Source organism: Zonotrichia albicollis, chromosome Z (assembly GCF_047830755.1).
Source record: "Zonotrichia albicollis isolate bZonAlb1 chromosome Z, bZonAlb1.hap1, whole genome shotgun sequence".
NCBI lineage: Eukaryota > Metazoa > Chordata > Aves > Passeriformes > Passerellidae > Zonotrichia > Zonotrichia albicollis.
In genome coordinates, this window is record NC_133860.1 from 6,674,450 (window position 1) to 6,696,597 (window position 22,148).

At 56.0% G+C, this 22,148-nt stretch overlaps 2 protein-coding genes across 6 annotated transcripts; both read right to left on the reverse strand.

The window, feature by feature from the left end:
• Positions 1 to 879: 879 nt before the first annotated feature.
• On the reverse strand, positions 880 to 10,846 carry LOC106629969 (one cut domain family member 2). The gene is made up of 2 exons (XM_074532686.1): positions 9,558 to 10,846; positions 880 to 2,443 (listed from the first exon to the last, which is right to left on the reverse strand). Exons 1-2 carry the CDS (start codon positions 10,699 to 10,701, stop codon positions 2,157 to 2,159), a joined length of 1,431 nt encoding a protein of 476 aa, XP_074388787.1. The 5' UTR covers positions 10,702 to 10,846; the 3' UTR covers positions 880 to 2,156.
• Positions 10,847 to 13,951: 3,105 nt separating this feature from the next.
• Positions 13,952 to 21,924, reverse strand: LOC102060593 (alpha-N-acetylneuraminate alpha-2,8-sialyltransferase ST8SIA3). Of its 5 annotated transcripts, none has more exons than XR_012578015.1 (5): positions 21,628 to 21,924; positions 20,197 to 20,319; positions 17,956 to 18,513; positions 14,278 to 17,783; positions 13,952 to 14,217 (listed from the first exon to the last, which is right to left on the reverse strand). XR_012578015.1 is itself a non-coding variant. In XM_074532413.1 (4 exons), the coding sequence occupies exons 1-4, from the start codon at positions 21,795 to 21,797 to the stop codon at positions 17,501 to 17,503; spliced, it is 1,134 nt and encodes a 377-aa protein (XP_074388514.1). In that variant the 5' UTR covers positions 21,798 to 21,924; the 3' UTR covers positions 13,952 to 17,500. The 5 variants fall into 5 exon arrangements, 1 of the variants encoding a protein (XP_074388514.1); XR_012578014.1 differs by having other exon boundaries at positions 14,249 to 17,783; XR_012578017.1 differs by having other exon boundaries at positions 13,952 to 14,133; positions 14,199 to 17,783.
• Between the last annotated feature and the right edge of the window lie 224 nt (positions 21,925 to 22,148).

Here is a 22,148-nt window from a genome sequence, read left to right on the forward strand (position 1 = left end):
TTTTTCTATTTTAATTGGAAAGTGACAGCAGCAGTTGCTGTGTGGAGCAGTTAAAATGAAGCCCTTGTTTAAGGGCAGAGAGGAGCAAGATGCGCTCCAGCTCTGAGGATAGATTTGGACATGTCATGACCTGGATCATCATGACCTGGATCAAAGAACATTACCAGGCTAACATGTCAGCAGCAGCTGCTCAAGTGCCCCAGGAACTGCTGAATACTGGTTTTGGTTCAGGGGGAGGTTTGGAGCCAGGCTGTGGCGCTGCTCAGCACTCACAGTGACAGAGATGGGAACACACATATTGCAAGTTTTATCCCTGGGGAGGAGAAGGAAGGGTGGAGGTCACAGGACCGATGTCACACACAGGAGGGTGGCTGTCCACGGCTCCAGACACACAGGAGACCAACACACAGGTCACAGCCAGCCCCCAATGTTCCCTGCAGGGAGGAGATGCACCAGGGGAGTATCCCAACATCCTCACTTGGAGTCCATGCAGCTCTCAGAGAGGTGCCATGTGGGGCAGAAAGAGGGAAAACATAAATGAACCCACCCTTCTGGCTGCACGGAGACTCACGAGTGGTTACCTGTCCAGAGATCAGTGGGGTTATGTGCATTAGTCGTGCAAGAGGAGAAACAAACTGAAACACAAGTAGTGAGAATCCTCATCTTTGGTATTGTAGCTGTTGAGGTTTTGGTTGCTCTGTTCCTTGTTCTTTTGAAAAAACTGCATAGGCACAAATTAAAGACAATCTTCGACTTTAAGAGGACTTGAGTTGTCAAATGAAGCAGCAATTGTACTGGCTTTGCTTTGTTCTCATTCTTGTCAACCCTTTCTTTGAGATCTGCTTCCGAAAACGTCCGAGATGTTTGTAGAACACAGTGTGGGACTCGTTTGCTTCCTGACATGCTTCCTTGTTGTTTTTTTTTTTTTTTTTTTAATTTTTATTTTATCTTTCAATGGAACAGTTTGTTGCAGAAGAAGTAGGTGCAGAAAACGTTTCTTTGGTTTCGATTAAGTAGTACATAAAAAAGTCTCAAGTGTCTGTGGCGGAGCCCAGGCCGGTCAGCAGCCGGCGGCCGCCGCCAGGGCGGCAGAGAGGGCCTGGGGCTCGCCGGCCAGCCACCCGCACCAACCAGCGGCCACAAGGACAAATGGCAAGGTATAAACATCTTTGGCTTGCAGAAATCCTGTCTCTTTGGTGTGCTGTGTTCCTGCCCGCTCGGCGAGCTGGCAGGGAAAAGGAACTTAGGGATGCGATAGAGCTAAACGCGGCACATCTGAAACGGCCAGTGGCGTCTGAAGGGCTTGTTTCTGTTTCTTTTCCTGCTTGAAAGTACCATAAAATACTGATAAAATGAACAAAAACGCACTGAACGCTGAAAAGGTTTTGGTAACAGCTGCTGCCGAGGAGAAACCAGATTCTCAGAAACTAAAAAGGATGTAACAATGTAAATTAATCTAAGTTCCAAAACATAGTGTTTGCTCCGTGAACTGTAGCAGCTCCATCGACCTCCTGAGTGTGCATTAGGTACAAGCACAGAGCTTGTGAGGAACTGCCAGCTGTGCTGGAGGCTCGTGCGGTGTTCCCGGGATGTCAGGCTGCAGCTGGCACAGCCGCCCTGGGCAGCCCAGCGCCGGGCCCTGGCTGGAGCTACCGGCTTTGTGCTTGATGCTTCGAGCTCAAGAGAACTGAACTTTTCTGATCCAAGAACAAGCTGATTCAATCAAACTAAAAAACCGACCAAAAAAAAAACCTCAAATCTGATCTTTCCCTAAAACACTTAACAAAAAACCATGCCTGAGTTTAAAAACAGGGTCTTGGGTTTTTAGTATCCGACTTTGTGCTCCGTTGTCGTGCGGCCGCAGGGTGGTGCGGCCAGCACAGGCAGGCGCCGGGCACACGAGGGAACCCGGGGCTCAGGAGAAACCTGCCTCAAGAACGACTCCCCTACGTTTCAGACCTGCTTCGCCTGTCCTGAGCATAGCATTGTGTGGAGAGAGGTTAACGTGGAGCCTGCGCCTGCTGAGACTGAGAGAAGCCGCGGGAGTGGGGCCGGCTGGGCTGGGCTCGGCTGCGGGGATTGTGCTTTGGTCGCCGGCGCGGGGCCGCGCTGCTCTCCGCGCTGCTCTCCGCGCTGTGCCGGCCGCGCCGCGCCCCTCACGCCTTGGTGCAGGTGCTGGGGGCCGAGGAGGAGCCCCCGGAGCTCAGGTCGTCCTGCCACTTCTCCAGGCTGCGCCGGCGCGCGTTCATGAAGAAGTTGCTGACGGTGGTGAGCTCCAGGCCCAGCTGCTGGGAGATGGTGATCTGCATTTCTTTGGAGGGACGCTTGTTCTCCTTGAAGATGGCGAAAAGCGTTCGGCGCTGGAGGTCCGTGAAAACCAGGCGGGATTTCTTCTGGGAGTTGTTCCGCTCTTTGTTGGGCTCTTGCTCTTTGCGCTTGCAGGCTGGGAGGGGGCGGCAGAGACAGAGAGAAAGCGTCAGGGGGGTGCCCACAGACCCTGCCAGCCACCCCGACGGCAGGCACTGTCACACGGTGACAGTGTGACAGCTGAGCCAGCACCACGCTGGCACTCGGGAGCGGAGGGCTCCCAGAGGGATCCAGCGGGCTGCATTGCTCTTACACCCCCAGTACCTCTCAATGGCCAGGAATAACAGCTGTGTGTTAGTTTAGCCCCTTGAAACAGCCCAAAGCAAACCCCAGTGAAAGCTCCAGCAGCAGCAACTTCGTGTGAGCACCAAGGGGAAAAAGCACCAGGCAGCTCCCAGGGCAGGCCCTGGCTCACCCGGCCCTGCCCTGCTCCTCCCCTGCAGTGCCAGCACCCCCGGGCACCGCTGCCATGCCCGTCCCCTCCCCGGGGCATGTCCCGAGGGTGAAGCCAGCCTCAGAGCTCGGGTCACGCCGGGCAGCAGTGCTGGGCCATCGCTGAGCCCTGCTAATGGATCCTAAACCCCATCCGTATTAATAGCTGCTCTGTATTTATTAGCAGAGAGAGAACAGCAAGTGCTGAAACCAATACCGCTGCCGGAGCACACCCACACTTAAAAATAGCCTGCCCAGGCTGTCTGCAGCGGGCACAGAGAGAAAATCCATATGTTGACATGGTTAGGTAATGTGCTGGGACAAAATGAGCCCAGAGAACTGATAAGCGGGCGGGTTTTAAGCAGCCCTGTTAAATAATTCTGCAGGTCTGGAACGTGAAATGAAGCTGGCCCAAAAGTAAAAATCAGACTGTGGAAATGTCTGTGATTACCCCAGTCAGGGCTGTACCTGTGTGGAGCCTGGCTCAGCCACTGTGGCACTGGGACAGGGACAGGAGCTCACAGCATTTCTGCAGGAAACTGGGCTATTTTCCTATTTTCCTGACAAACTCCAGCGGCTGCAGCCGAGCTGCCCCTGGGAGGGAGGTGAATGCCAGACCTCAAAGCACCCCAAAGCACAAGAGAAGGCTGGTCCTGAGAGTGGGGCTGTAACCAGAGAGGGGCTGTGGTGAACGTTCCCAGCACACCACGGCAGCAGGAAGCAGCAGGGATGCTCTGTGAGGCCATTACCCCACAGGCAGCAGGAGGGAAGGGTTTGGGCTCTCTGAGCGCACCCCTGACACTGCACAGATAAAAAAAAGCAGATGTTAAGCTGGGTTCACTTGGCCACGTGTCCAGAATCCAGGAGGTGATGTCCCTGGTGCTGGGGACATGATGAGCAGCAGCATCTTTGCTGCAGCTCCTAATCGGTTCCGGGACACTGGGACGAGCGGAGTGTTTCCTACCATCACTAATTTATGTCCTGAGATACTCTGCGTTTTACAGTTATTGGTATCTGATAATAAATAATGCAGAGGTATGTGCTTTTTGATGCATTCAGTAAATACTTTCCTTGAACTGTTGAGTTTGCTCTTGAAAAGGCCCCACAAAGGCAAACGCTGCGCCTGACGTGCATCTCTCAGCAGAGAAAAATGGGGTGAGCACTCTAATAAAATCAAGTGATTTTCCGGGAAGAAAGAGAAAGGTTTTAACAGCACAGGGAAGGGAAGAGACCATCTGGATTCTAAGCACAATTTGATTTATTAGCTGTGGTTAAACCTGAACATATCTTATGGAAGAAAATGGACAACGGGCAAGAACTGAAAGCCATAACTGTGGAAAAAAATATACATAAAAATATAAAAGAAAAGATTTTTCTTCTTCATTGGATTAAAGATGCTCTTCAATGGAAACAACACAGGAACTGCTCAGAATTGGGGTCAGTGCTGCTTCCCTTAGATGGACCAAAGTGGAGCCCCACAGCTTGAAGGGCATTAAGAGGATGCAGGGACCCGACACTGCACTGTGACACCCTGAGTACCATCACTCTGAATTTCCCTACTCACAGTTCATTTGCCTGACTTTCTGCAGCAATGACTCTGATTTTCCATTTTCTTCCCCACCAGAGAGGAACCTAGCCAGCCCGGGCTTTCCAAAATGCCAGAAGTAAAACTGCTCCTCTATTCGATTTTGGAGAGGACTCAGTGTGAGGGAAATGTAATTACTCTGGTAATACTGAACACAATGAAATGACCATCAAAACATTTTATAAAGAGTTAAAATGTTTTTCTCCTGCTGTGATTCACTTAAAGCAACCCCTTGTATATCCCTGTTACTACAATCTTTTAAAAACTAGGCCTCAGAAATCAATTTGATTACCTCTCTGAATTAAGTATGCACGAATGAGAGCGATTGAGATCAATACAAATTAGGTTAAGTACTCCGCTGTGTACAAAATCATTATGGAACAAGGAGCAATCAGAATGAAGATGCAAATAATCACATTGTCGGGATGGGCAGCCACTGCTGCTGCACACACCCCAAACTCCTCATTTTTGAAACCCTAGGAATGCCCTTGATGGCTTTTAACAGATTGGATGTGTGGCACAGAGTTCATTCTGCTCTTCCAGGGAAGATGTGCTTGCTCATCCATTGGAATGGCGAGACGCTCCCTGCTTGGAGAAGCAGGATTCCTGCGGTGCTCCGAGAAGTTCACAGCAGGAAGGTGCTCTCTGGGTGCCCCACCTGCTGCTCCCTCCCAGCACAGAGGGAAGGTGTGTGGGAAGCCTCCTCTGCTCTGCCTTCACTCCTGCCTGCCAAAGCTTAATGCCTCGTGCTCCCATCCCATTATGAGGGGATGAGAACTGCTGGAAAATCACCGCTGCTCATAAATATGTTCCCTGCTTACTGAGAGATATTTTGGTCTTGGAGACAATTTGCGTTTTGGGAACCTGCCAGCCTCTATCGCTTGTCTAATAATTCCTCTGAGCAGCATTTACCAGTGGTTTGAGTCCCTTTTTTCACAACGGAGCAGTTTGATTTTATAGCTCAAAACCCCCCAAACAACCCCAAAACACTCCAATTTCTTTTTTGATTGCATTTCTCTCTGCCATCAGCGAGTTGTCTGGCTGATGTTATCACCAAACCCATTTGAGATTAGTCTGTTTGGTATGATTTCTGTGTGCAAACCCCTCCATAAATCAGAGAGCCTTTTATGTAAAAGTCTGCAAGATTGATAGAGCTGGATACAAAATCTTTTACCTTGGAAAAAGAGATGTATTATCTGTCCCGTTGGATATAGTGCTTTCCCTGCATATTCATCGCCCAGGTATGATGGGCTTTTTCCAGAGAAGACAGGAGACAGGATGGGAGCCTTAAATACAAACAGATTGCTATCAGAAGGAAGGGAGTGCTCTTCCTCGCTGTGTCTAGTGGGGATAAGATGAGAAGCAAAGGGTTTAGAAGACAAAAAGTGAGATTAAGGCCAGTCATTAAGGGTTTTTTGTACCTGTAAGCCCTGGAAGAGATCGCTTAGGTAAAAAATCCCCGTCTGGAGATGCTGAAGAAAGGGGCAGGCCGTGAGGACAAGCGATGCCTGCAGTCCCTTTCAGCCCCGAGCTCCATTCCCGGCACACCCCGTGCGCACTCTGAAGGCGGCTCCAGGGGAGCTGCTCTGATGAGCGGCCGTGCTTTAGTGCTCCGTGCTGGGGACTGCAGGACGCCTGGCATCTCCCTGTAGCGGCTAATTGGGAGGGAAGGAACAGCTCCTGCAGCTGCTGGGCGGCAGCAACACCCGGGACAAGGGTTTGTGAATAGCACCAGGGAGGAGCACCAAGGAGCAGCACCCGGGGCCACAGCGCGGGGCAAAATCGCTCAGACAGAGGGTGGGAAGAGCCGACACCAGTTACTGGGAAATAATCCTGTCAAAAATGTTCTCACCTCTATGCATTCCTCAATTGTGGCAATTTTCAGCTGGAGAGGAATACTTGAGACTGGGGTATTTAGGTTCAAACAGTGATGGGCAAGAGATACAGGGAAAAAAAAAAAAAAAGAGATGCTGGGGGGAAAATCTTCTAAGGAAAACAGCTTCAGAATGAGTAACACTTGATGGCCAATTCATTGTTTCTTTAAAAAGTAGCAGAGAAAATACAGAAATTATTTAAGCCAAAATGTACTCAGAATGAACTTCATCAAATAATCAAGAAACTGATAAAACTAGTTTGCTTTGCAAAAAGAGGATTCAGATTTCTGTGTGGCAGGAACGCCTTCAGAAATGATGTGGAACAAAGAGCTGGGGCAGGGGATGATTTCGGAAAGTTGGTAGATGAGAAATACAATTTATCAGCCAGCACCACAATTTACCGCATGGATTGCTCAAACACAACCACTAATCTATAGCTGAAGAGAGCACCAATATTTCAAGCCACTAAGCACCTTTCAAAGAACCTTTACATACCTGTATATTTAGCTCAGCGCTAAGAAATAGCTTTATAAACAGGTAACGTGCCTGATACAGATGTCATCATGCCTCATTTTTAGCTGGGGATGCAGACAACAACACAGTCTCAAAATCCAGGGAAGAAACATTTGGTAGGGCACAAAGAGGCAGAGGATGGGCAGACAAGTGTGCTCACTATGACACGCTCTCCTCGGCTGGGGCACCTGGGGGTGCAGGGGCTCAGCCCTGCGATGTGGCACTGCCACCGCCCGCTCCTGGCACTGCCACCCGCGCCTCGCCGGGCACGGGGGGACCCCGCGGTTTCGTCTGGCTGCGGCTCCCGCTCCGCTCCTCCCGCCCGGCCCCGCTCCGGTCCCTTTCCGCCGCTCTCCGTGGTACTGACCGGGCAGAGCGCGGAGCGGCATCGGGCAGCTCCGATGAACCGCGCGTGGTGTTTCGGTACAAAAGCGTTTCATCACCAATAAGGCACGGCAGAAGGGAAACAGGCGGCGGGGCGCTCTGCTGACCCCGCAGAAATGTAGGGCTTGTCCGTCCCGAGGGGGCCCCGCTCTCGGGCACCGGGAGCCGGCAGGGCGCTGTGCCCACGGAACTGCCCCGTGCCGCTCCCCTCATCGGGCTCCCACAGACCCCCGAGAAAAGACAATGAGCACAGAAATAATAACACGGCATTGGATTGGGATAGACAACACTATACATCTATAATAAGAAAAAAAAATACTGATCACACCCGCATTGCTACAGCTCCCACAGGGAGAGGGGGATTTGCCTTCAAGGACAGCAGATTTTACCCCACTTGGGGTGGGTACCTGGTGGGTATTTTTTTGTTTTTAAAAACCTGAAATACTTGTGGCTTTTCCCCCATGCTCAGGGGGATTTAAGCAAGCGAGCGAAGGGGGAGAAGGAAGCACTGAGGCAATGGGGCCGCATATTCACACGTGGTAATAAAAGGAAATTAAAATAATCGATTTCCTGAAGGGAAAGGTAATTTGCAAAGGTCTTTCCCGCTCCATGGGGAGTCCATGGCCACTTAGCACCTGAGCTCTCTCCAAACTTTACTCCCGGATGCAGAGGCATTCAGGGGGCCTGGTAAAGCAGAGACCCAGAATTTTACAAGCATAACTGTGCATGCAGCTGTGATTCCTGATTTTCTGCTCTATGTGCAGGGCTCCACGGGGAACCCCCACCCGGGACCAGTGCTGGGAAGGAAAAGCACCAGCCACGTTACTGGAAATGAGCCGGCTCAGGTTCCAGATCAATGAAAACTGGGTCCACGCGTTGATGCTCCTGTTGCCAGCATTAATGCTCTTTTAATCTTCTAAACATTATCTGCATCGATTTCCCTCTCGATACACGTTTGTTTGTGAAGGCGACATCACCGCGTGCTCGGCAAAATACCCGAACCCCTTGTGCCGCTCTGACGCCCCTGTCAGAGCCCGGCACCTTCCCCTGGCTGCAGGCACAGAGGAGCCGGATGCCCGCGGCTGCTGGAAGGGACAGTTTGCAGTCAGCGCTGGAGCCGAGCAGGGGATCAGCGGCCCTGTCCCGAACCGGGACTGCCCCGCATCCCGGAGAGCCCGAGCACTCTCCACGGCAGTTCCGGAGACCCCAGGCCGTGGGTGTTTAACCCGCAGCACCTCTGCTTAGAGGTCGGCCAGGGATTAAGGCCATCAATCATGCATGGCTCCTGTTCGCCCTGCTCCGCCGCATCCCAGCCTCTCCGGCAGCTGCCCCTCGTGAGGGAGCTCCCTGTGCCCATCTCCCCACCGCAGAGACCCCCGGGGCCCCTCGGAGCCCTCCGGGGAACAGCCCGCTGTGTACCTGCACACTGGGAAACGATCTGCCCTTGTCGGGATCTATTGAAATAAAAGAACGGCAGACTCGGTGGCACAAATATCCCGGGATTTTCGTCGCTGCCAGAGCAGAGCGCCCCGGCCCCTGGCCCCCACCCCATGCTGCGGTTTGTCCCTGCCCGTGCCACAGTCCCCCGTGTCCTTATGCACCCACGTCCAGGGTTGCGCGGTTCCCGGGCAGCGGGAAGGCAGCCCCGGCCGTGCTCCACGGCAGGGCCCGGTCCGCACCCGCGCGGGACCGGCCGGGGGGCCACAGCCGGGCACCCACCGCGCCGCGGGCGCACCCCGCACGGCCTCACAGCTCTGGCCGGGTCTGTCCCGCTCCCCTCGGGTGCGGGCGCTGCCGGGGGCGGTGCGGGGCTCGGTACCGGAGATCGGTACCGGGGGTCGGTACCGGGGATCGCTGCCCGCGCCCCCCCCGCGGCCCCCGCAGAACAATGGGGGCTGCGGCGCCCCGCGACCGCGCCAGGGGGCGCCCGCGCGGCCTCCGCGGACAATGCGGCCGGGCCGGGGCCGCGGGGGCTGCGCGGGGTCCGGCCCCCGCCCGCTCCCACCGGCCCCGCCTGTCCCGGGACGCGGAGCCCCCGCCCGGCCCCCCCGGTGCGCCCGGCAGCCGCAGGAGGGATGCTCACGGAGAGCGCGGTGCGGTGCCGAGTGCGCACCTTCAGCACCCGGCCCTGGAGAGCAGCCCCGGCCCCGCCGCCCGGCCGTGGCAGCGGAGCGCGCCTCTCCGCCGGCCCCGAGCCCCTGACAGCCCCGCCGGACACAGCCGGGATGCGCGGTGCTGCGGGGACCGGCTAGCTGCGCACAGCCCCGCGGGTCACGGCGGAGCGGGGAAGCGGCCGGGCCGGGCCGGGCCGGCGGAGGACGCACTGCGGGGCCGGCCGGGCGCTCGGCGCTGCGCTCCGAGGGTCGCGCTGCGCTCCCCGCCTGGCACCGGCTTGCACCTACCTGCCAGCCGCAGGGCAGACATCCTCTGGAACTCCGGCTCCTGCAGCCACTTCCACATCCTGCGGAACGTCTCCCGGCCGGACTTGAGTTTACTCCAAGGCTTGGGGTTCCGCAGCAAGTCCGAGAGGGTCCCCTGGGAGCGGCACAGCACTCGTTGGGCGAAGATGGCCTGCGGGATGCTGTAGCGCTTCAGCTCCGCCGTGATCCTTTGTGCCACCTCCTTGGTGTTGATCTCCTCCAGCTGCCCCGCGCCGCTCCCCTGCGGGCCGGCGGCGGGGGGCGGCCGCTCCCGGCCGGCGGGCAGCGCGGGGCCGTGCGGCGGCGGCGGCCCGGGGGGCGCGGGGTGGTGCGCGCCGTTCAGGGGCGGCAGCATGGCCGGGGGCGTCCCCAGCCCCCGGGGCAGGTGCTGCTCCCCCCGCGCCAGCATCGCCGCGTGCGCCTCGAAGTTGGGGCTCAGCATCTTGTCGTGGCCAGGCGGCCCGTAGCCGTGCAGGCCCTGCTGGGAGCCAGGGAGCGGGCCCAGCCCGTTGCCCAGCGGCGAGAGGCTCTGCCCCACGGCCGGCACCTCCTTGTAGGGCCCGTAGAGGCTGTTGACGGCCGGCAGCCCGCGCTCGTCCCGCATGAGCGCGAAGCCGCCGCCGGCGCTGCCCGGCAGGCGCTGGTGGTGGTGGTGGTGGTGGGCGTGCGGGTGGGCGTGCGGGTGGTGGAACTTGTCGGAGACGGCGGAGATGGGCGGCAGGGGCTGGAGCGGCGTCAGCGTGGTGTAGGTGCCGCTCATGCCCATGCCGGGCGGCGAGGCCTCGCAGGGCACGCTCATGGCGTGGTGCAGCGGGATGGAGAGCTCGGGCCGGTACTCGGCGGCGCCGTCCAGCAGCGAGGCCATGCTGGGCACCATGGCGGGCCGGGCGGCGGGGGGCAGCTCCTGGTGCGGCGGCGGCGGCGGCGGCGGCGGCGGGGGGGGCGGCACCCGGAGCGGCCCCGCGCTGCGGCCGCCGTGGTGAGGGCTGGGGCTGCCCATCATCTCCGGTTCGTGCCCCGCCGCCCCGTGCAGGCTGCCCAGCGGCTCCATCGCCAGCTCGGGGTTCATGGCGCACGCACCCGGTTCCCCGCCCAGGCACCGCCGGCCGCCGCGCCCGCTCCTCATCCGCTCATCGGGGCGGCGGCCGCCACGGCCCGGGGCCGCCCGCCCCGCGGGCAGCGGCGGCTCAGCCGGGCCCGCCGCGCCGGCCCCGCGCCATGTCCTCGCCTCGCCGCCGCCGCCGCCGTCTGCGGGCGGCGGGAGCTGTCCGGGGCCGCTCCGCCCCGGCCGCGCCCGCGGGGCCGGGCTTGAATCGCGGGGCGGCGGGCGTGAGGGCCGTGGGAAGGGCGGGAAAGGCGGGCGCGCGGGAGGATTGGTGGGCTGAGGGTCGGGGGGCGTGGCCTCCGTGAGGGGATGTGAGGGGACGTGAGGGGACGTGAGGGGACGGCGGGGCCGTTGAAGATTCCGCCGCCTTTGTAGCGTGCGGTGCCGCCGGGAGCTACCGGCATCAGCCCGGAACCGGCCCCGGCAGCGGCCGGGGCTCCTCCCGTACCGCCGACACGGGGATATGCGGTGTCGGCTGCGCGGCGGCCGCACGGCTCTCCTCCCGGCAAGTGGCTCCGCATCCCCCGGTCCCTCAGCCCAGCCCTCAGCCGCCGGCTCCCGGGGCCCCGCTGCACACAGCCGGCCCTGCTGCCTCCCTGTTCGCTGCTGCAAACCAAGGTACAGCGCTGATCTGTGCTGTTGGTTATTGGTTATTAGTTGCCTTAAGTGCGGCTGAATTCGGGCTCATTATTAAGGTGCGATGGACGTACCTCACCCGGGGGTGGATGGTGGGTCCCAGGAGCCCGCCATCCCTGTGCCGCCCGCTGGCACACGGCTGAGGGGTCCCGCTCCCGGTGCACACACACACGGACAGGCCCTCTCCCCTCATCCCAGGGAAGGGCCGGTTCCTCGGGCCGGCCCTCAGCCTCTCGGCTGGCGGGGGCAGCGCACAGATCCGCAGGGCACGGGCCGTGCGGCTGGCAGCGCGGATGGGAGCGGACAGGGACGGGGCCCGAGGGGACGGCACACCCGGGCATGCCCGCTATGGCACAGCCCGTGAGGGCCCCCGTGCCAAGACACACCGGGTCGGGCTGTGCCCGCTGCTCCCAGCTGTGCAGTTCACTGCTTCTCCTTTAATCAGCAGCAGCAACAGCAGCCTTGAGTGTCCTTGAGTTTTGTGTAGTCCTTATCTCGGCCCTGATAACCGTCCCCGTATTTGTGAAAGTTCCACCTCCACTGGGTCTTTCCAGTAACTAAAAGAGGAATATGAGTAGAAATGTCACCTTTTGGACCCTCACTCTCCAGAGCGCCTGGCGTCTCCTTGCAAACAGGTTGTGTATGACAGCGCCCAGTTTCCCTACAGATTAGATCCCAAAGGATAATGATCAATTTCTTTCCATGCTGTCATCACAATGTCTCTGGAGCTCACGGTGTTTTCTGAGCTGCTTTTTGGCACTATCGGGCGGGTATAAAGTGGAGTTTCCCCCACCCCAGCTACTCCTCCCGCTGCCAGCTTGTGGTGAGGGGAAAAAAAGGAAGACAGAAAAGAAAGCTGTGGCGTGAGGTGCCTTTGTTCAGGGCAACTTAGGCGTGAAATCTTTTTGTCCTTCCCAAAGGAAGGCAAAAGTTGCGGTTGATTTGGAGAAAAAAGAGGCGAGTGCAGCGCTCCTGAGACGGAGGTGCCTCTGGGCAGGCGGGAGGAGGGTGGGTGGGCAGACCCTGATGGGGATCTGGTGCCGCAGATGAGCTGGTGTCTGTGTCCTCCCCCTCTTTTCCTCTTGCCTTGCCTTCTCCTCCTCCAACAAATTCATCAGGTCTTTGACTTTTTCTTTCCAAACCTGCACCCGATGGCTGCGTCCCCTGAGAATGTTTTGTTACACACCGTCGTGTCTAAGTCTGGTGTCTCTCCAAGTTAATTTCAAAACCTCCCTGGGAATCAAGGTGTGAATGTCCCTGTGTGGTGCAGCTGCCGCCGAGGGTCCGATCTGATGGGCAGGGGCAGGAGGGTGCCGGGTGTCCTTTGTCACGCAGGCAGGACAAGGTGCGGCCGAGCTGGCAGCTGGGCACGGTGGGCAGGAGCGGTGCCGGGGGGCTGCTGCTGCTGCTTCCAGCCCAGCGAGCTGGGGCTGCCCGGCGGGACAGCGTTCCCTGCCTGCATGGCTGCCTTTGCCAGAGGCTTTCCTGCTCCTGGGGGAGGGAGGAGGGCGTTTCTTTGTTAGCTTCCCTTCGCCTGTCTGCCTGCAGCCGGGCCAACCCTGCCACAGCAGGCAGCGGTGGGGTGGCCAGGGACGGCAGGCTGGGACAAACCTGGGGATTGACCTGGCCTGGCTGAGCTTTCTTGCCCAGCATCCTTCTGGTTCGGGCTGTGGCTCCCCTGGGAATATGAAATGTAATTCCTCTCGTGTTTTGTTCTCTGGGGTTCTCTGTGGTGTCCTGCGGCACTCGCACCTGACCCAAACCGTGCAGGGAAGGGTGGCTGCAGGGTGGCGCCTCAGTGCAGGGCACGGCACAGGCACAGAGAGTTCTCCTCTAAAGCAGCTGGCCAGGGCCTGCAGGCGTCATTTTCACCTGCTTTTAAACAAACGTTGCAAGTGCTTTCTTTGGCTTTTGAAACTGCTGTCACAAGGGAGCAGCTTCAGCCCCTCAGGACAGAGCTGGACATGGGGCAGGGGGCTCAAGCCATGCTGGCCACTGGCACCCTCCAGCCCCAGCACCCATGGCCAGCAGAGCCTTCCTCACATTTTCCAGCGGCAGAGGAAGGAAGGGATTTTTCCTATGCCATCACCATACCCAAATTGGGTTACAGGACTATAAATTCCTGCCTCTCTGCCAGGATGGTCTCAAGGATAAATATATGGGCTGTAGTGGATGTTAGTGGTGGGACACAGCACGGACAGAGGATCTGGCATGGCTCTGCTCCTGTGCCTGCCAGCCTGAGGCACTCTGTGCTGGGAGTTCATGTGAGCTCCTAAAAACACGGCAGGATTCCTGCCAGTGAGGGCACTGCAGTGCTGCAGCCAGCAGCAGGTCACCTGGAACAAGAAATAACAGCAGTGGGCTGTAAGATGTTCCTGGGGATGTAACTCACCTTAATGAGCAAATACCCTGAGCCGATCACTGCCCAGATTCCCACACTTTTTATCTTCACCTATTTCACAGGAGTGCAGAATTTGATCCATCACACCAAGCCTGTTGCACTGCATAATTAAATATAGGCAGCATTAAGCAACACTTTTGGCAACTCCTCTGTGAAGTTTTCCAGTAAAACCTATCAGCGGCCCTGAGCAGTTTGGGAAATAATAATAATAAGGAAGAAGCAGAGGCAGTGGAGTTTTACGGACTCCCAATGCACAAGAAACCATTTTATTTAAAAACAATGCATTCAATATCAGGTTATGGCACATGAGTCAATGCTGCAGGCACATCTCACCACGGGATCACACTGAGAGCTCCCGAGCCCCGATGCTCGTGCCGAGGGGAGCCAGGGCACCAAGTGCTGTGCTCCAGCTTGGGCTGGGGACACACACAGCCTGGGGACACACACACAGCCTGGTGCCAGCCCTGGGGACACACACAGCCTGGGGACACACACAGAGCCTGGTGCCAGCCCTGGGGACACACACAGAGCCTGGTGCCAGCCCTGGGGACACACACAGCCTGGTGCCAGCCCTCAGCCCCTGTCCCAAGGCTCTCCGTGCTCATGGGGCTGGAGCAGATCCGCTTGCAGCGTCCTTCCCACCACTCACCTGAGAGGTGCCCTGGCCCTTTATGAACATCAGCCATTGAAAAATAAACGATGCTTTTAGTATGGCCCTTACTAAGGAAACCTTTGTTACAATTATGGCATTTTTTTCTTTTTTTTTTTTTAAATGTTTATATTTTTTATCGAAAACAACTCCATCAGGCGTTGAACTGTAGAGCCATTGAAATAAAGACACATTCATTTACAGAAAACCTGCTTTTTCCTATTTGCCCTGTTTTTGCAGCCTCCATTCACAGTTAGCTCTGTTTCACAATCTCTTGCTTTTTTGGCTTAGTCTTGCAATTAAACCTGGTAGCCAAATGCCTGTTTTCACGTGCCTTGCTACCGTTCACCAAGGAGATGCAAGCAACAAAAATAGAGAGCCAAGATGTATAAAAGAAGAGAGGAAACATGTATTCCCAGTCCTATGTACACCCCCAGCACCTTGGCAAAGGGGCTGGAGAGGGATGTGGCTGCCACTGGACACTGTCCAAGCAGGGTCTCCCAACGGAGGGAGCTGCTCAGGAGGACTTGTCTGGATTTTGGAGCCTCAAATGTTTTGTACTTACAGGTATCGATCCCGCTGCATTAGCTCTGTTGGCTTGTCTAGACATTCAGCCATGGGAAGGAGAGTTCTCCCTGGACCATCAGGAATTCATGCAGGAAGGTTTGGGGACAAAGAGAGGGAAGGTGATGCCACTTGCAGGGGCCACTGGCTGTCCTGAGCGAGGAGGGCAGCCCCCAGCACCTTGTAAATAACTATTCAATAAATAATAAAGATGCTTTTTTATTAATGCAAAGGCATTTGTGCTGGAAGAGAGGCAGCCCCAAAGAGCCTCTCCTCCTCAGCCACTGTCCTGTCCACCCCCTGCCATCCTCACCTCTCCCTCAGAGCCCACCTGGCAGAACAAAAGCTGTGCACTTTGAGATGGTTTTCCACCTTGCACAAGCTTGGGCAAAAGAATATTGATACTAAGAAGCAATTTACTGTGGGCTGTGCTGTGCCATCGATCACGGGGCAGAACTCCCCATTAAAATCAATGATTCTGAAATGTTCAATGTGGGTCTGGAGCATCGATGGGGAGTTTTGCTTAAAAATCAATGATGTAATATGGCGTTCTGTCAATAATTTTTCCGTATTCCCATTCCCAAATATTTGCAGTCAGTTTTGTGCTTCCTTCTCTGCATTCGGTGCCTCTTTGTGCTTTTGGAAAGTTCTGGTGGTGACGCCAGGACTGGCAGGGGGTTCTGCCCCTCTCCAGGACCACAGGAGGTTCCAGAACTGTATGGAGCACACTGCTCCCTGCTTTCATGCCAGTATAATGATAATAGCTCTCATTTCTTTAATTTGCTGAGGAGAAGTGATGGGTCCCCACAGGAAACTGGTAAAAGGCCTCTTGATAAAAATACCTGGCATTCAGAGAGACCAAGAAGGGTCACTCAGGGTTTGGGGTGACCCTTCTGCCCCCGTGGGCTCTTTGCCTTTAGGATTGGAGTTTCTGGGCACTGCTTTACCATGGGCCTCAGTGACCAGCATGGCTGCTGCATAGCTCCATAGGGAACAACAGCAGAAATTATTCATTCCTGCCCTTCATTAACGACCAGAGCAGAGCTCTTCTTTCCCTGTGCAATTTCTGGCTTGGGGCTAAACCATCTGTGTGCTCCAGCATGTGGAGAAGGGTGCCTGCAGCGGTGCCCGGTCACTGCGGGGACATCACCACTGCCCCACTGTGGCTCCATGAGCTGGGAAATGTGGGATATTTCCAATGAAGGACAAAGCCACCAGCTCCTTCTCCACCCAGGGGTGTGGGGGAGAGCCATCCTGGCTGCAGTGGGCACCAGGACATGCCTGGGCTGCTCAGCTTGGGTGCTGTGCTGGAGATCTCCTTCCTCATCTCCTATGTCTGAACACAGGTAAAGAAGCCAAGGAAAATTAACTTGTGCCATTTTAAATCTATGTCATTGTGGGGTCAGTTCTCACTCAGAACAGTAAAAAATGGTTAAATACTTGCCAGCATACTCATAAGAAACCCAGTTATTTCCCAGGCTCCCTTATCCTGAGAGGTAAAGGCCAACACTCCCCAGCTGTAAGTGACCCTATTGTGTGTCCTGTCCCCAAACAGCTGGATTTCCTGTGGTGCCAAGGAAGCAGCTGCCCTGCCTGCCTCGGAGTGCTGCTGGTGATGGGACAAGGGGGACACTGCTCCAGCTGGCTGCCTGGTGAGTTACAGACATAAATGGGGAAATTTGGTCATGGCATTGCCTCTTCCCTGCGCTCCAGCTCTGCTCACTTCCCTACAAAAGCTGGTTTTAAAAATCCCAGCACCTGGCTTCCATTTTTGCCCATCCTGCCAGTCCCTGGCCAAGCAGAGGGATGGGGTTTGGGGCTTTTCTCACCAAATAGGTCTCCAGAGAAGCCTAATTCTGTATATTGTGGTGGTTGAAGTTTAAAATCAAATGACAGAATAGCATCAGCTGGATGGGAATGAACATGCCTCCATCTGTCTAGTCTGGACTAGGATCTGTCCCGAAAGGAATTAAAACACTGAAGTATTCCAAGAGTGATATAAACACCTAGCTAAGGTATGAGCCACTTTGTGACCTTCTTCTTGTTATTCTTTAAAAAATGTAAAATTCAGTAAATAGGAAAATACCCAAGCGGTGGAAATCAGGATCCACACTGAGGAGCTTGCGTGTGACAATGCGCTGGAATTCCGAGTGGCTTCCTCCATCGGCCACGGCAACGCTGAGCTATTGACAGCAACAGATACAAAAGAAGCAAAACCTTTTAAAAGTAGCATTTCTAGCTCTAATGGCAAGGAACAATAAAATCATTTAGGGTGTTCAGTAGAATGCTAAAATATGAACAGATATTAAAACATACTGAGTGGCTTATCTAGAAATGCAAAATGTTTCAACTTTGCAGCTGCACAAATCGCATCCACAGAACATGATAAAAGCTTCTGCACCGCTAAATACGCTGAAACCTTGGATGAGCAGTAGCTAAAAAGCATCTTTAAATTATGGAAAAGATTCTAGGGTGGGTTTGTTTCCTTTTTAGAATTCTATCTGAAGAATGTTTAATTTGGTTTTGGGCACTTTTTTAGACAATTGTTTGGCACTTCAAGATTTAGGTTCTTAGGCACAATGCGACAAGGTGAGTTTGGCCAGTCCTTCACCGTGCATCCTGTAGAGCAGCTGGAACTCTGCAGGCAGCTGGTGGGACTCCTGCCACTTGGTGGTGAACTTGGTTCCCTTCTTGTCGTAGTAGTGGTACGGGAGGTCCTCCCGCGTGTTGGGGTCGAAGGCGAAGGGCCAGAATCCGTACAGGTGGATCTCGTCGCAGATGGCCGAGGCCAGGGTGTACATGAGGATACCTGTGCTCAGCCGCTTGGGGGACAGGTGCTTGTTCCGCCAGTACCTGGGAAAACAAGAGGGGCTCACACTCAGGCTGCTCAGAATAGCTGGAGGCTGTTCTGAAGCAGCCACAGAACGTCAGTGGCTCTGGCAAGCAGTGCCCCTGACTAGCCAGATGTGCCTCCCACATCAGGCACGAGGGGAAAAATCGTTAGGAGATGTATTTGGCCACCCACCTGTTAACGTGCTGCATGATATTTCCTGGCCAAGCCAGCTGGACCTTTAGCTGTCCCCTGTGCTCAACAAAGAAGTCAACCAGTGTTCTTGTGACTGTTGCCGACGTGTGGAAGAAAAAAGCGGGGATCCAAAGGATGGCCCCGTCGAGCTTTTTCAAACTTAGGAAGAAGTTGTTGCGATCCTGAATGGTCAGGAGGTTGTTGTAATACTTCTCCAGGATGCTGGGGTTGAAGGTGGTAAGGTTGGTTTTCCTTCCAACATCTTTCTGGAAAGCCTCGGTCGGAGCAAAGTTGCAGCGGAAGACAAAATCCGATTTATCAATTTCCTGCCCGCACTGGCTCCCGGTCAGGATCCCGCTGTTGCCGACCACGGCGCAGATGTTGTAGTGCTTGTTCATGATGGGAGACACGTCAGGCAGCAGAGACCTGAAGTTATTGCTGATGGCAAACACATACTTGTGGCTGGAGTAATCGTAGTGCATCAGCTGCCCGATCCGAACGCTGCTCTTGATCAGAGAAAAGTTTTTGATGACGTCAACATGCTGAAGGATTTCTTGCCTAAAACAAGAACAAAATAGCAGAAAACAAGGAGTTCTAATTACCCTTTTTTGCAGAGGATTTGTTTGCCACCTAGACTTATGTTTTTCCTTTTTTTAATTTAAAGTGTTAAACTGAAGTAGTTTCCTGAGCAACATGGTGCAGTGGCTTTTAAATCAATATAAATAGATGGGAATGAGGGAGCTGGCTCTTCATTTAGAGCTCCACTTGGGTTTACTGGCTGGTCCCTACTGATGCCAGCTCGGGCTGTGCCCAGGCCTCTTGGAATAGTGTCAGGATTAAAATCCGGGATTGGCTGCTTAGAGCAAGGGGTGCAGCTCCCATTACAACCCCAGAGCCAGCCAGCACTGCACCTGTCTGGGCAGTGACACAGGGTGGGCACAGCTTTCTGCTGGGGCTCTGTGTGCCTCTCATTCCTGCTGCAGCCACAAGGCACGTGAAACAAACCCAGGGTATCCAACTGAATTGACAGGAGACAATTTATATATATTTATGTTTTCATTAACAAGCTTCCAATCACAAAACCAAGCGACAGTCACTGTCTCCATCTATGCAAATATAGTTCCTTAATTCATCTTTGGGCAAGCACAGCAGCACTTTTAGGAGGGTTATTAGGGATACTTACAAAGCAAACAAAACCAGCCCTGCTTGGGAATTTCCCTTGCAGGGCATAAAATTAGAAACTGATAGGACTTTATTTACTTATGTTTATGGAAAACAAACAACCATTCCTCCAGCTCACATCCTCCAATGTCTGAGCATTAATGGAGTCCCACTGGGTGCCCTAATTATGGGTTCTGGCTGACGGACAAGTGCAGAGGCAGCTCCTTGAGGCATCAGCTAAAATCATCCGAGGGGTAGCACAGGAGCAGGCTGATGGAGCTGCTGGTGCCAGGGATGGAGCAGCACCGAGGGGGGCCACTGTCCCTGCCACACAGGAAAAGAGGGGACTAAGTGCCCAAGATGGGCAGTGCTTGTCCTGCTGTCCTTGGACTGCGGCCCCAAACCCTGCCCTGAGAGCTGCAGCAGCCCCGTCCTGCCTGGCCACAGAGCCAGGTTCCTGCTCCGCAGGTGGGACATGTGAGCAGAGCCACCAGGCAGCCCCTAAACCAGCAGGCATTTGGCAGGACAAAATTACAGTCCAACGTGGCAGTAGCTGTCCTAAATGGCTACATGGTTTTATTTTCTTTCATAGAAATGCTAAATATATGCAATCAGCAAATAGATGTACGTATAAAGAGCACAAAGCTGTGTGCCTGCCCCCGCAGCTGGAGCGGAGCTGGAGGCAGAGCAGCACTGCACTTGCTCAGAGCTGCCAGCAGCTGGGAACTTTCTCTGTGTGCCTCTGGCCTCCACGAGCACAGCCTGTCATGGCCTTACAGGCCAAATGCTCCCACTCTTAAACCACTGCTATTTACCCTGGAGTAACGACAATTCCACTTGCACACCAGGAAACTGGGTCACGTTCTAGTACAATAACTGTGTTGCAGCCTGGTGTCCTGCTCTGAAATAATCAAGTCTTTCGGGACAGCTGCAAGTGTCTGGGGGAAAGCTCTGGTTCAGCTTTGTCTCTTGCCCCTGGCAAATTCCTGAGAGCTCGGAGCACTCAGCAGGGTGCTGCATTCCCTTACTGCCGCTGGAAGGGCACAGCCGGGCAGTGCCAGCGCCCAGGTGCTGGCTCACCTCTGGTGGGCAAAGGCGCTCCGGTTGAACACCCACTTGGAGGGCTTGTCCTGCAGCTCTTGGCCCAGGGAGTTGGTGAGGGGCACGAACGAGGGGTCCAGGAACTTCAGTGCAAACTGAGACCTGCAGGTGGGCACAGACGCCAAAACATGCACACTCATGGGGACACATGGAGTCATAGAGACAGTCGTGCACATACATGGACACATGGAGTCACAGAGACAGCCATGCACACTCATGGGGACACATGGAGTCATAGAGACAGCCATGCACACACATGGGGACACATGGAGTCATAGAGACAGCCATGCACACACATGGGGACACATGGAGTCATAGAGACAGCCATGCACACACATGGACACATGGAGACACAGAGACAGCCATGCACACACATGGACACATGGACACACAGAGACAGCCATGCACATACATGGACACATGGAGACACAGAGACAGCCGTGCACACACATGTACACGTGGAGACACAGAGACAGCCATGTACACACATGGGGACATATGGACACACAGAGACAGCCATGTACACACATGGAGACACATGGAGACGCAGAGATACCCATGCACACACATGCACACACATGCACACACATGGAGACACAGAGATACCCATGCACACACATGTACACATGGAGACACAGAGACAGCCATGTACACATATGGGGACACTTGGAGTCATACAGACAGCCATGTACACACATGGGAACATATGGACACACAGAGACAGCCATGCACACACATGGAGACATATGGACACACAGACAGCCACTTACACACATGGAGACACATGGAGACGCAGAGATATCCATGCACACACATGTACACATGGAGACATGGAGACACAGAGACAGCCATGTACGCACATGGAGACATCCATGCACAGACACAGGAATGCATGGAGACACAGAGACAGCCATGCACACACATGGGGCCATATGGAGTCACACACATGGAGACACCCACGGATAGACATGGGCACACCCACGCACACTCATGGAGACACCCGTGCGCAGCCATGGGGACACACACGGAGACACCCCCACACACACACGGAGACACATAGAGACATGCGTGCAGCACCCATGAGGACACCCCCGCAGACACAGAGACGCCCACGCAAGCACACAGCACACGTGCACACACAAACCACACATGCACACACACCCCACAGACCCGCAGCCCGTTACCGGCCGAGCCCGACCCGCCCCCGCGGCCGCCGCCATCAGCACCACGGAGAGCGCCCGGCGCCGCCGCCGTACCGTGGCCGTGCCGTGGCCGTGCCGGTGCCCCCGCCCGCCTCCCCGCAGCCCGGCCCGTGCGGCGGCCGCTCCCGGCGCCGTCCGGCCCCGCTCCGCGCCCCCCTCGCTGCCCGGCCGGGCCGGGCCCGGGCCGCCATGGCGGGCCGCGCCTCACCGGAATCCCGCGTGGAACATGTACATGCGGGGCCCGGCGGCGCGGGGCGCCCCGAAGATGTTGTCCTTCTTGAGCGAGACGTAGCTGATGAGGGACAGGATGAGCAGCGCCACGCTGAGCATGACGAGCCCCAGCACGCTGGCCACCCGCACCATCTTGCAGCTCCGCATGCCGGAGGCGGCCCCGCGGCTGGGCGGGTGCGGGGCGGCCGCGCCGCTACATTGGGGGCGGCGGCGGGGCCGGGGCCGGGCCGGCTCCGCCGCGCTCGCAGGAAAATGGAGGGACGGGGCGGTGAAATGGCAGCCGGGAGCTCCCGCACGGCCCCGCACGGCCCCCCCGCTCCCCGGGCAGCCGCGGCCGGACGGCCTCGGGCGCAGCCCTGCGCCCCGGTGACCCCCGGCAGGCCCAGCGAGGCCCCGGCAAGGCCCTGTGCCACCCCCGGCCCCAGCGGGCCCACCAACGACACCAGGTGTCCCCCAACGTCCCCTCAAAGTGTGCCCTCAAAAGCCCCAGTGCCCCCC

Coding starts and splice junctions, on each gene's coding strand:
- LOC106629969 (XM_074532686.1), bottom strand. CDS start 10,701: ATGAGGAGCGGGCGCGGCGGCCGGCGGTGCCTGGGCGGGGAACCGGGT. Junction 2,444..9,557: donor GTCTGCCCTGCGGCTGGCAG/GTAGGTGCAAGC, acceptor GCCCCCTCCCAG/CCTGCAAGCGCAAAGAGCAA.
- LOC102060593 (XM_074532413.1), bottom strand. CDS start 21,797: ATGCGGAGCTGCAAGATGGTGCGGGTGGCCAGCGTGCTGGGGCTCGTC. Junction 20,320..21,627: donor ATGTTCCACGCGGGATTCCG/GTGAGGCGCGGC, acceptor GCCCACCTGCAG/GTCTCAGTTTGCACTGAAGT. Junction 18,514..20,196: donor AGCGCCTTTGCCCACCAGAG/GTGAGCCAGCAC, acceptor TTCTTGTTTTAG/GCAAGAAATCCTTCAGCATG.